General features: G+C 40.4%; 1 protein-coding gene across 2 annotated transcripts in view; it reads right to left on the minus strand.

Annotated features, from left to right (window-relative positions):
- Positions 1–13,063: 13,063 nt before the first annotated feature.
- ANK2 (ankyrin 2) overlaps positions 13,064–14,301 on the minus strand; it is a gene marked incomplete at both ends in the record, with an annotated part of 247,216 nt that continues 245,978 nt past the window's right edge. For both annotated transcript variants that reach the window (XM_079712358.1, XM_079712357.1), the window contains one exon: positions 13,064–13,247. In XM_079712358.1, the coding sequence (XP_079568484.1) occupies positions 13,064–13,247 (184 nt within the window). The remainder of the gene's footprint in view (positions 13,248–14,301) is intronic.

The raw sequence follows: 14,301 nt of genomic DNA on the forward strand, positions 1-14,301 counted from the left end.
TCTTCCCTATTGAAGTTAATAAAAAATTTGCTACTGCTTTCTTTTATTATTTTTATGGTTTCTTTAAATATTTTTGCATTTAACTAATTGAGCTATCTATAATTTGCTTTAGTGAAGGGAACAAATAGGGATTTAGCTTTATTTCATCCCCAAAATAACTAGTCATTTGACCTGCTCTTTTCTGCTTGATTTGAAAGACTACATTGATCATATACCAAATTTCAATTTATTTTGGATCAATTTCTTTTTCTGGATTTCCCATTCTATTTCCTTGCTCTTGCTGTCACTTACTACACTCATATTAAACTAACTTAGAAACAGTAGCTTAAAATACATTTTAATATCCAGTCGGGCTACCTTGTTACAAACATTCCTCTTTTTTAGCCCCTAGAATCTTGATTAATTTCACATGCTTGTTTTTGTCATACAAACTCAAATTAAAATCCTATAAGAAATTTTATTGTGATCATATTAGGAAATAAATTAATGGAAAATTGACATCTTTACAATATTTTATAATTATATACAAGATAGTATATCTATCCAATTACTTAAGTAAAGCCATTACACATTTTTTAATAGGTCCTGTACATTTCTTGTTAAATTTATAACTAGAAATTTAATCTCTTTTGTTGCTATTGTAAATTATATGTATTTTTTCTTCCATTTTTATTTTTAATTTGGAGATTTCTTATGTTAAGGAAAGTTATGGATTTTCTATGTTAATATTGAAAAGAGTGACAAAATTGTTGACTAATTTTTATTTCATTCTGTCTCTGGTTTTCCTGTTTCACAAACATATTACTGATATAAATTGATGTTTTCCACTTCTTTTCTAGGTTTTATGCTTTAATTTCTTTGTTTTTTATTCAAATTTGCATTGATTAATACTTCTTGATCAATTCTGGGCAGTAATGGAAATAATGGACTTTTTTGTCTTGTTCAGAGTTTTAAAATAGGAATGCTCCCATTGTTCAAGGTTAAAAAAGATGAATTATGGTGTAAGGGGCACAAGTCCCCTCCTTAGTGCCCTTAATTCATTAAAAAATAATCTGGGTTACAAGGCAAAAAAGCAATGAAATAAAAGTTATTTTCTATGAAGTACAAATTTTGCTTAAAATTGCTACACCATCTGTGAATTATGAAAAGGAAATTCTTTCTATTTGCAGTATATGTGTAATGAACAAAAGAATACTCTATTGCACATTCTTTCTGTTCTTATGCTTTAAATAACTTAATGAATGTACAAATTTTGAAACTTCTACATGCGAGGGTTCATAAATATTCCAGAAATGATATCACCTTGCAAAGAGACAAGCTTGGATACAAATGAAAAGTTGCTATTTGAAACAACCTGGATAGACTTGGAGGGTATTAATGCTGGGTGAAATAAGTACAACAGAAAAAGACAAATACTGTATGATATCACTTATACATGGAATCTAAAGAATACAACAACCTAGTGAATAAAACAAAAAAGAAGCAGACCCACAGATAGAGAGAACTAGTCATTACCAGTGGGCAGAGAGAAGGGGGGAGGGGCAACATAGGAGAAGGGGATTAAGAGGTATAAACTATTAGGCATAAATTAAGCTATAAGAATACATTGTACAACACAGGGACTATGGCAAATATTTTATAATAACTGTAAATGGAACATAACCTTTAATATTGTGAATCACTATATTGTACACCTGTAACTTATAACATTGTATAAAAACTATACGTCAATAAAAACAATTTCATTTAAAAAAAAGCCATGGGGGATGGGGAGGGAAGAAAAGAGAAAGAAATGCTTTCACTGGTGATAAAGGAAATCGTACATTGGGACCCACAAAATAGAGGCCACCCCAGTGGTCTGGCCCACGTCACAAATTTGTCAGCTGCCACTTCCAGGAAACACATCACTGTCAAGGAATCCTAATATACCAATCACAACCCTCCAACTTAGGTTCAACTAGCTCACCTGACCCTAGAAAATAAGGCCTGCTAGCCTTATAAGGAAATCCTCCACCTCCTGGCCAATCATGCCCTGATTCTTAGTTGTCTCCTCTAATGCTCTGTGAAACTCCCTCTTGTCCCAAACCCCTCAGGAAGAGCGCCCCACCTCTTGGGAGGCACTGCATTCCTTCAAGCCATTTGTTGTTTTTCCCTTGAATAAAGAATATCAAACTCATTTGATATTAAAACTAAATTATTTTATTTTTGTCATACGACGCTGGTGATACAGAGGGCTAGCACAAGGCAGTTGAGGAAAGGCATGTGGTTTTGTGTGGTGTGCAGTCAGAAAGAAGGTTTTCTCTATTACTGCAAAAGCCGGGCTCAAATGGGCATGATTTAAATGTGCTCACCAAATTTATTTGAACATTTGTTAAGGAAGTGTTGTTTATACATACACATGTATCATGCGATCATTTTAAGGAAGAATATATTTCTTCTGACTTTCCTAAAAAGATACAAAAAAGAAGACTGGAGGGGCTTCACTGGTGGCGCAGTGGTTAAGAATCCGCCTGCCAATGCAGGGGACGCAGGTTCGAGCCCTGGTCTGGGAAGATCCCACATGCCGCGAAGCAACCAAGCCCGTGTGACACAACTGCTGAGCCTGCGCTCTAGAGCCCATGAGCCACAACTACTGAAGCCCGCGCACCTGGAGCCCGTGCTCCACAACAAGAGAAGCCACCACAATGAGAAGCCCACACACCGCAACGAAGAGTAGCCCCCGCTCGCCGCAACTAGAGAAAACCCGAGCAGCAACGAAGACCCAACGCAGCCAAAACATAAATAAATAAATAAATGTTTTAAAAAAAAATCAAGACTGCATGCTACATTTTACCAAATGCCTCTTGCCCAACTGTGGGTTTTTCTTTCACTTTTCAATATGGATAATATATTAACAGCTATTAGTAATGAGCCACTTTCATCTTGGAATGAAGCCACTTAGTCATAGTTTATTATTTTTAAAAATGTGTGCCAAATTATATTTGCTATTTTGTGATTTTTGCATAGCTATGCCTTAGTAAAACTGGTCTATGAGTTTTTTTGTTGCTATTGTTATTTTGGATGTTTTTTGGTCGCATTTTGTCCAGTTTTGGTACCAAAGATATACTTGCTTTGTTAAAAAAAAAAACTAATGGGAAATTTTCTTTTCTCCCAGGGCCCTGTGGCAGTTTAAATGGTATTGGAATTGCCTGTTTACTGAAAGCTTAATATAATCCATCTGTGACAGCACCAAGACCTGGAGCTTTCTCGTGGGGTTAAGTCTGGCTACTTTCTCAATTTCTTCCATGGTTATTGGGTGTGTTAATCAGTGTTCTCCCGAGAAACAGAACCAACAGGATATATATAAATAGATAGAAATTAGACAGAAGGAAAGGGGGCCAGGGCACAACCTTTAAAAGAATGACACAGCCATTGACGGGTTAGAACAAATTAGATCCAAAATGGTGAAATATTCAACTTCTAGTGGACCTTGAGCTTCACTATACGTTCATTGTAATACATCAGCATCTAAATGACACACCCACAGGCGCCATGACAGCCCCGAGGCCGACCATAAAAGGCCAAGAAGTGGGTAGTCGCCCAGTTCCTCAAAATCCTCACCCCTTCCCCAAAACAGTTGGAATAATCCTCCCATATACTAGCCTATGAAATTACCCACCCTTAAAAACTGACCACCCCTGCAGCCCAGGCCACTCTCACCTTCTGAGACAGACTGCATTCTGCCTATGGAGTGTATATCTCTCTAAATAAACCTGCTTTTACTTCACTATGGCTGCTCTTGAATTCATTCCTACATTAAGCCAAGGACCCTCCTTTGGCAGCCCATCCCACGGACTCACCTGCGACCTGAGACATGACCATCCTTTCGCGCCCCATTCCCCTGTAACGGAAAGAGATTCATTGTGAGGAATCGACTTACACAGTTATGGCGGCTGCGAAAGCCCCACGGTCTGCTGTCTGCAAGCTGGAGGCCCACGGAAGCCGGTGGTAGAGTTCCAGTGCAAACCCGAAGGCCCGGGAACCAGGTGGTCCATTGTATAAGTTCCGGGCCAAGCCCCGAGGCCCGAGAACCAGGAGCAATGACGTCTAAGGCAGAAGATAAACGTTCCAGCTAAAGCAAACTCGCCCTTTCCTTGTCTTTTGTTCTGTTCAAGCCTTTAATGGGATGCACGATCCTCACCTGCGTTGGTGAGTCAGCGTCTTCTTTACTCCGCCTACTCATCAAATGCTACCCTCTACTGGAAACAGCTGAAGTAATGTACCAGCTCTCTGGTCATCCCTTAACACAATCAAATTGACAGGCAAAATTAACCATCACTTTGGGGTTTACCTTTACTATCTCTTCTGTGATCAATTTTTAAACAAAATCATCTCTTTTATTCAGGTTTCTGCATTTACTCACATAAAATTAGGTAACATTTTCTTATAATTATTTCCTCCCTGATTATCTTCCTAAAGAGATTCTACTCCTCATTCCTGTGTGTGTGTGTGTGCGCGTGTGCGTGTGTGTGTGTGCGCGTGTGCGTGTGTGTGTGCATGCGCGCGCGTACTGGCGAGGTGGAGGGGGGCAGGCGGGGGGAGGGTGAGGATTCCCCACCCTAAGGAGCAACCCTCCAACACCAGCTGGATGGGGTCGATTCTGACACTATACCCGGAGACAGTATCAGACTCCACAGGTTCAGGGCTCAGTCTTACAAGACTGTCCCCTCCCCTACTCCCCCCCAACTTCAGACACCAGTCAAAAGCCCAGATTGTTACCTGTGTTTCTGCACACCAGCTATAGAGTTTCCAATGACCCCCTCGCTGGGTTCAATTCATCTGCCAAAGCAGCTCATAGAACTCAGAGAAACATTGTACTTACTAGATCGCGGGTTTATCATAAAAGGATATAACTCAGGAAGAGCCAGATGGAAGAGCTGCACAGGGCAAGGTGTGGGGAAAGGAGCTTCCATGTCCTCTCTCTCCTAACACCCACTATCCCCACATCTCCAAGTGTTCATTCACCCATCCAGAAGCTTTCCAAACCCCAGCCATTTGGTGTTTTATGGAAGCCTCATTACGCAGGTGTGATTGACTAAATCACTGGCTGTTGGTAATTGATTTAACCTCCAGTGCCCGCCTCTCCCTGGAAATTGGGGGGTGGGGTGGTGGACGCAATATTCCACCCCTCTGTTCACGGTTGGTTCCCCTGGCAACCAGTCCCCATCCTTAGGTGCTTTCCAAAAGTCACTGCATTAACATAAACTTAGGTGTAGTGGAAAGGGCTTGTTAAGAATAACAGGACATCTATTTCACGTTTGTGGCTCTGAAGCCATTTGAGGAACTGAGGAAAAGAGACCATATATTATAACAAAAGACGCTCCCATTGCTTTTGTCCCTCAGGAAATTCCCAGGGTTTTAGGAACTCCATGCCAGAAACCAAGACCAAATATATTTCTTATTATAAATCACAATATCACACTCCCCCATTCTCTTTCTTACCATTGCACATTTCTGCTTTCTCTGACCTCTTATGTTAGTGGCAATTATCTATATAATTGTTTCAAAAGACAGCTCTCAGATTTTGCATTTTTACTGTTTTTTTATTGTAATTAATAAATTGATTCTTGAAGGTTTATATTTATCTCAATATATATCACATGTGGCACACTCTCTAAGTTTGCCACAGGCCTTACTAGTTCTTATTTTCTTTGCCCAGACAACTCACACATTATTTTCCTGTCTGGCCACTCTAGGCATAAGAATTATGACCCTTAGTTTAAGGCTTTTAGTTTTCCTTTGACCTATGCTTAGACATATCCCGTCGTTTCTAACGCATTAAGTTTGTAGATTTTTTTGAAGCCAGACTTGAAGGAGGATTGTGGAAGAGGAAACTGGGGAAGCATACGCAGGGAGAGAGAGAGAGAGAGAGAGAGAGCATTGGTTGCCAGGACTGGAGGATAAATTTGTTTTCTCAGAAACTGGGAGAAACCTGAAAGTGTGCCTAGGCTGGAGAGAGAGCCAGGAGAAAGCATAATTGGTGAGAACAGTGGGAGCTAGCGTGCATGTGGATATGAATAATTTGGGAGGTAAGAAGAGGAAAAGCATTTGTGATGGTTAATTTTATGTGTCAACTTGACTAGGCCCTGGATGGTCAAGCATTGTTCTGAGTGTGTCTCTGAGAGCATTTCGGGATGAGATTAACAATTGACTTGGTAGGCTGAGGAAAGCCAATTGCCCTCTCCAACGTGGGTGGGTGGGCCTCGTCCATCAGTTGAAAGCCTAATTAGAACACAAAGGCTGACCCTCCCTTGAGTAAGAGGGAACTTCTTCTGCCTGACTGCCTTGAGTTAGGGCATGGATCTTTTCCTGCCTTCAAACTCAGACTGAAGCATTGCCTCTTAAATCTTGACCCTGCTGGCTCTTGGACTGAAACTATACCATCCTGGATCTCAGCTTGCTGACTGCAGATCTCGAGACTGCTTGGCCTCTAAAATCACATGAGCCAATTCTTTATTATAAGTTTCTATTTATGCATACATCCTACTGTTTCTGTTTCTCTGTAGAACCCTGACCAATACAGCACTGAAGTAATTAATGCCCATTGAAAACTAATTACTTATAAAACAGAGTCAAGGTCATCAGCTGAGTATGAAGCACGTGAGGAAGAGAAAGTCAGTTTTGGGAGAGATTTTGCAGAAGGATAGATGTGAGGATGGTACTGAACAGGGCTTATTTCCTTATAAATAAGGTAACAAGGTATTTCTCTAGAAGAAACTTAAATTTTAATTAATTATTTGTGAAATTATTGGTTCCGTATGTCTCTGCTGCAAGATTATAAACTCAAGGGGTTTGAAAGGCTATGTCTTTCAAAGATGGAGCATGGTTTGCTATTGGAGTCATCTGCTTGGGTTCTTATCCTAGCTTTGCTGTTTTTCAACTGCACGATCTTGAGTGAATTACCCAAGCTCTTTGTCCCTCAATTTCCTCATCTATATATACTTCATAGGATTTGGTAGAAATTAAAGAAGTTTCAAGGGCACTTTCAATGGCGACTGGCAATGGTAAAAACTCATGATCATCTTGGCCTCAAACTACCCTAAGTACTTAGCAAAATGTCTGGAATAGAGTAGGTCTTGAGTGCATGAGTGAATGAATGGATGAAGACTGTTATTCTGTGGCTCAGCCCCTGTGTTTTTGCTGCTCTATTCTACATTCTTCCCTGCAGGCAGGGGAAGATGCTCAGAGCTATATTTCTTGGAATCCCTTTCCGGTGGCATTATGTGATACATTCTGCCAATGATAGGTGTTTGCCTGATGTTTGAAAGGGAAAGAAAAGGAAACAAATTATTTGTCAAGGGGCAGCTGGGGAGCATACCTGGACTTTGGCAGAAGACAGAGGAGGGTTTTGTGCACTCATGTCTCGGCAAGCACACACTTCTTGTTGCAAAGAGCCCAACCCATCAATGGCTGCTTGGAGTTCTGATTTCTGATTTCTGCACCTAAGAAGTTTCTTCAAAGTAGCATCGGCTTCCTTGCCTTCACTCTTCTGACTCTTCCAATATTTGTGTAAGCATCTAATTCCCTGCATTAAATCCTTCCCTACTTAAAATACCTAGTGGCTTTTGTTTTTTTGGACTAAACCCAGTTGTGGGTGGAGCTGTGTCCTCCAAAAACTCATATGTTGAAGCACTAACCTTCATTTTGTCAAAATGTGACTGTAGTTGGAAACAGAGCCTTTAAAGAGGTGATTAGTTTAAAATGAGACCAGTCGGGTGGGCCTGATGGAATCTGACTTGTGTCCTAATAAGAAGAGATATTTGGACGTACAAAGAGACACAGGGATGCACACACACGTGAGGGCACAGGGAGAAGACGGTCATGTGCAAGCCAAAGAGAAAGAGTAAGGCCTCAGAAGAATCCAATCTGCTGACACCTCGATCTCCGATCTCTGGCCTCCAGAACTGTGAGAAAATTCATTTCTGCTGTTTAAACCATCTAGTGTGTAGTGTTTTGTTATAGCAGTCCTAGGAAACTAACATACCAATCTAAAGGCTAATGGCATTGTTGGAACAACAGACTCTCCAAATTGTTCCTCTGACTTTTTGGGGTGAGAGACTGGGTGGCGGGGGGAGGTGTTTCTCTAAGGTATCAAATATTTGTGAGTCATTTGGAAAATACACACAAGGTCCAACTCATCCAGAAGTTGCTGCTAGACTAGTGTCACATAAACCCTATATCCTGGCCTGGAGGAGGGCTGAATTCTGATCAACGCCCAAGAGAAACTGGCAGGATGTGGATTTCACGCTGACATTGTAATTCAATTGTTTCTGCACAACCCCAAAGGCAGCTGTTGTGTTCGGATCCACCTCCAGTCCAGCCCAGGGCCCTGCCAGCACTTCTTTTTGCAGTAGCTAAGCTGGACTTAGGGGAGTTTGGGTGGCTTTATCTAATTCTCTAGTTTTGAAAGTGGAAAAGAAAGAAAACCCGAAATAGAGTATGTGTGGGAAGTTTGAAAAAGGACTGGAGACCAGAACTGTGCGCTAAGAGCCTGATGAGAAAAAGAGATCCTGAAGAATCCTTCCCCAGAAGGGGAAGTGAATCAAAGGGCTTCATTGACAAGCATGTCCTGCGAGTCCCTGAGAGGAAGCAGCTAACTTTATTTTCTAATCTAGAGGGCTAACACCTTCAATACCAATCCAGAGGCTCACTCCTCCCCAAAGAAGTGGAAGGTCACAAATATGGGTCCATACCTAATGGCCTCCAAGGACACATAGGCCACAGCGGCATTTCTGGATTAAAGGGGGTGACAAATGGGGCAGGACTTGTTGCCCTTCCCTGGGTCTGGTAAGGCCAGAGGGTTCTGAGGCAAGTACAGTCAGCCCTCCTTATTCGAAGTTCTGCATTCTTGGATTCAACCAATCATGGATCAATTTTTCACCTATTGAATCCCTGGATGCAGAACTCACAGATTTGGAGGGCTGACTCTACTACACAATTTTATGCAAGGGACTTGAGCATCCATGGATTTTGGTGTCCGCAGGGGGTCTGGAACTATCCCCCGTGGATAATGAGGGATGACTGTATTATCCTCTCTTATTTTACTGATAAGGGAATTGTGTTCCAGTGGGTAAACTTTCACAAAGTCACATAAATATTGATATAGCTGGATTGATTCCAGTCCAGTCTTTTCCAAGATCATCTATTTAACCCTTGTGTCATATTGCCTCACTGAAATATTTCAAGGATGTATTAACTGAGCATTTCTAGTGATTGAAGATATCTGTTGAAGTACTGCAAATACCACTGTCAAGTATTTCTGGCTACCATACATAACAGCTCTACCCAAAGTATATTTATATGTATCATTTACTCCATAGCTTGGAGCTAATCCAAAGCAAGGGAGTACTTCTTTTTTTCCCAGGAGTATAACCAAAAAAGAATATTTTAACTCGTGTGCAGGAGTTGGGTGGGAATGAAGGTTTTTCTTAAGGTCTTTAAAAGATTTTCTTAAATGTCCTATTCTTAGAGTGAGAAAAAGTTGTATTACATATTTACATAGGTGATTCATTCCAAGATTGTAATTCTAGCTTTAATTAGATCAGAAACAGAAAGCATACCTTAACTGAAGGAAGGAGAGTGTAGTTTTTAAGCAGGGAGTAGTGACTGACTTGTGAACAGACTTGTTCAAACAGCTTTTTTTTTATATATATAACATAATGAAAACAAGCAGATCATCTTTATGAAATAAGAAAAACTTGCAGTGATTTTGGTTCTCATTAAATATTCGTTTAACTTCCCTTTATCTGTTTTATTCATGTGCTTGTCTACTTGCCCACACCCAGACCTTCCGTGATGACATAAATGACACAGGTATCTCAAGTTCAAATTCAAGTTTGTTTCAATGTGCCTGTATTTAATTTGCAACTCTTTATGGTTAATTCAAGTCATTTATAAGATATGCATAATCTCCCCTCAGTCTGGAGGGTTTCCCCCAACTTCACATTTTAAATATATTTCTGTAAAAGGTCATATGATCACTGTTCCTTTTTTTTTGCTGGGGTTTGCACACCACATAATTAAACATGGGAAGACACTGAACATTCTCTGATGCTTTAACCTCCTTAATCAAATTCAAGGCAATGGAAGCTCAGAGTCCCTGTCAATAGAAAGCACAGCACATGAAACAAATGGGAGGAAGAGGGATGGTCACAGAGACACTCCCACTCTGGAAAAAATTTTTTTTAGCTTTGACTCTCTTTTCTTTGAAATACTTCAAGCATAACTGGTACTTTAATTTTGGAAGATCTTGTAAATCATCCAGGCAGATAAGCCAGATCCAGTGAGTTTCCTATCTCATACTAGATAAGATTTAAATAAAACTTAATTTGTAAACCATGTCTTTCTGTTCTGTTTTTTGCAGTAAAAAATGCTATAGCAGCACTAAAGGGAGTTTTCAAAAAGCAAAACCCAAAATCGTCTCCAAACAAAACTGATTTCAGTTTTGCATATTCCTGCCCTGTCTTTATTTCTGTTAACAGATCCATTTCATTTCTAATTCTCAGTCAATGAGAGATAAATAAAACCCCAGAGCTAAACACTGTTCCCAAAGGCAGAAGGTGTTTCCTGAGAGCCATGACCTTACAGGAGAGAAGCGAATCCGGGGTCCCTCTCTGTGCTGCCCACCGCTGGATCCCCTCTCCTCATCTCCTCCAAGCCCACAAGTTCCTATTTCTCATTTACTAGTGATCCCAAAACTAAATCTTTGTTTTTCTCCCTTTGCATAATGATAGCAATAAAAGTTCTTTGAGAGCAGGGATACAACCTTTCTGTTTCTCCCAGTGCTTAAACAGTGTTGGGCATACAGCATATTCAGTTACCAAATAAAAAGAACAAAGGCAAGCTGTTTTTCTTTTGGCTTCACATCTATTTCATCTCTTTAATAATGTCTTACCTCCTGAAATCACAGGTGAGTGCTAAAGAAGAACAAATCATTGTTGCCACACTTAACACTTGTACATTTTATTTAATTAAATCAGCCATTGTACACATTGCAGCTATGTATTGTTAGTGTTGTATTTTTTTCCATTAACTAATACATGCCCTCATAGATATATTCAATTAGTGTTATCACCATGGGAACAAGATGCTGATTCATCAACTGAAAATTCACTTCTTCTCACATTATTCAAGTTTTTTGATTACACGGCAAAAATCAAAATCAAAAAAAGGTGATTAACCATTATGTTGTTACACAGACATCATCTGCACTGCAAATAACACAACAGAAATGCTTTTCTTGAGCTCCAGTGAAGGTGTAGACAAGGAGGCCATGGTATGTCCAAAATGTTTCACCATTGGCCTCCTTCATTTTGGCTGCCAAAGATGCTTTCTTTCCTATCCAGCTGCCAAACGTGCTAGCATTCGAGGCTTAGGAGATTTGGCTTGTGGGAAACCTCCCTCCCAGGAAATCTTCTCTCTTGGCAAAATTACTTGAAATGATGAAATGCCATTGTTTGTCATCTTTGTTTTTCCCATTCAGAACAATGAGTCATTTTTGCACAACAGGAAAAGACCAGATAGAATTCGAAAAGGTTTAATCCCTGGAGGATAGACTCTGGTTTTCAAATTTTTTTAATTTCATCTTCATTGAATATACTTTTCTTTAGCAAATAACTGATTCAAAATGTATACCGTTTATATGAATATATTTGTGAATATATATATATATGTTAAAATGCTACACAGCTTCAACCACTAGAGGAATAAGGAATAGGACATGGAAATCACTCAGATGATTAAAGTCCCTTCTTTGAAACAAACAAACAGGAAAGTGCACAAATGCACTTCAGGGCTTCCAAGGGAGTTTGGATTTCAAATAAATAAACCCAAAATTTTAACCCAAACCCAAATTTTCAGGATTTCTCAATCTCATCTGCAAGCTAAAAAAACAGACCTAGCTGAAAAGTGAAAAGTGCTTGCTGAGGGTAAAAAGAATGAAAACCATCAATGTGATTAGAAGATGGGTTTGAACTGTGGTTTGATTCTTAAATGCTACATGCAGGTATTAGAGAAGATATAAACCTGGAAGAAAAAAAATGAAAGAAACCACTCCAGCACGGTGAAGGAGTTTAACCGTTTGTGTAGGGGGCGAATCTTGTTTCCAATGAATTATCTACAGTGCAGTGGCCAGGAGAAAGTACCACCAATAAGACAGCATGGTTTGCTAAAGCAGCAATGAAAACTGGAAAACTACAGTGGTTATAGCTTTTTAAAATACCCTGCCAACATGTCCCAAATCTAAAGGACCTGAAGATGCTAGACAGCTGCAGGATGCCACTGCTGGCAACTGAATACCTCACTGCTTCACCTCGTTGCCACGGCTCCCTTCCTCACTTCCCTCGGTGGCTGCTGGAGAGTCATAAATCACAGCTGGCCAGCACCAGCAATAAGTGCTTAGTTAGGACAGTTCTTCAAGGTTATGAACCCATCTTTCACTAGGAGCCAGGGCTACTCTGGAAGTTCTAAGGACATGGTAGGTCTGAAGTGCTTCTTTTGCAGGAGAACTGTATTATGTTCGATTGTGTTAGCAATATCTTAGTGAACCATTGTTCAGCAATTCCTAGAGGCCTTTTATTCCGTGATGCCCAGTGTAGTTACGACAGGCAGTGGTTTTAATATGTTGTTCGTCTGAGCATTTTAGCTATATATATTGTACACGGGTATCTCTTTGAAGGATTCCTAGGTATCGTCATTTGAAGAGGTCTGCAGGTGAAGTTCTTCTGTTCAATGGATTTTTCATGGAGCTTGTGCAGAAGCCAAGAAGAATAATGGAGGTGGCCAGGTCCCAGGTGAGCACAGACACAACAAAGGAGTGGATACAGCATCCAGGATGAAGGATGCTATCTTTGGTCACAAATTAGCTTACAGTTAAAGAGGATGGGGAAAAACTCAAACAAAATGCAGTGTATATGCTAAGGGTGGAAATCCCATTCATCAAGCCAGTTAGTTCACTCCTCTAATGAAACGGGAAGTTGCATATCGAGTGAATGTGTGGTTTCTGCTGTGAGAATTGGACAGCCTCTCATTTGGCCTCTTGCTTCAAGTCCTCCTTGCAGAAATGCCGAAGGAGTCGCTTGAGGTCATGCTGGAGGTCGTCCTGGTCTAGTGCTTCTGGGACATCCTCCAGGTGCTCCAGGTAAATGCGTTTTCCATGCTGGTCCTTCACCACAGCCCTCTTCTGGGTTCTAGCTTTACTCATTGTTGTCCTGGAGGAAAGCAGACAAGAGAAGATTATATTCTTTCTTCACGGCTAAAAGGCAGCCACTACCTTTGGTATGAGAGTGCCCATGATACGAAAGTACTGCTTACTGTCTTAACCTCTAGATATTTCTGCACTGGGCTATTAGTAGAACAAGTACAGCCATCTTTTCCCTTCTTTCTTTTAAACATGGTTCTCCTATCTGAAATGACTCATGAGATTTTTAAAAAGTATTTTGGAACAAGGAGTTTTTTTTAAACCTTTAAGAAATATTTCAAATAAATGAAACTGTGCTTTCATATGATTCTCTCAAAAAGTAACCACACAATCATTCATGTTTTGATTAGGAAAGAACGTGGCTCCTCCTGAAATAGTGATTCCATATGTAATTTTTGACAGGCTACAAAAAACAGTTTTTAATTTAATTTATTTAAAATACCTTAATCCTTAAAGTACTACCCAGCTCAAACTTCCCGAAAATGTCCTAAGAGAACTTTTCCATGGGATATAGGTCTTTAAAAACTGGAATAATATTCTATCAGCATAAGGGCAGGTGACTACCAGCAAGAGTTGCAGGTTGGCCCAGGCCTCTGAAGCTCCATCTGGAGACAGTGGGGAAGGGAGAGGGAAAGGAAAAAAAACACTGAGAGACAAATCCTTCCTCTGTCTTCCCAGAGCGCAAGTACTAGCCCATTTTATACCTCCTACAGCTACTCAACAGTGTGCTGCTTTCTTGGCCCTTCATCAGACTGGTGATTACTTGAGAAAAGCGGCTCTGACATACTATTACTATTATTTTCCTGTATCCTTGCTTGAAAATGATTATACTGTGATTTGTTCCCTCTCAGTTCTTCTCCCTCTCTACTTGTTTATGTATTTATTTTTGGCTCCATTGGATCTTCGTTGCTGTGCACGGGCTTTTCTCTAGTTGCGCCGAGCTGGGGCTACTGTTCGTTGCAGAGCATGGGCTCTAGGTGCGCAGGCTTCAGTAGTTGTGGCGCACGGGCTTAGTTGCTCCGCGCCATGTGGGATCTTCCCGGACCAAGGATCAAACTTGTGTC

The sequence above is a fragment of the Hyperoodon ampullatus genome (assembly GCF_949752795.1).
Source record: "Hyperoodon ampullatus genome assembly, chromosome: 1".
Taxonomy (NCBI): Eukaryota; Metazoa; Chordata; class Mammalia; order Artiodactyla; family Ziphiidae; genus Hyperoodon; species Hyperoodon ampullatus.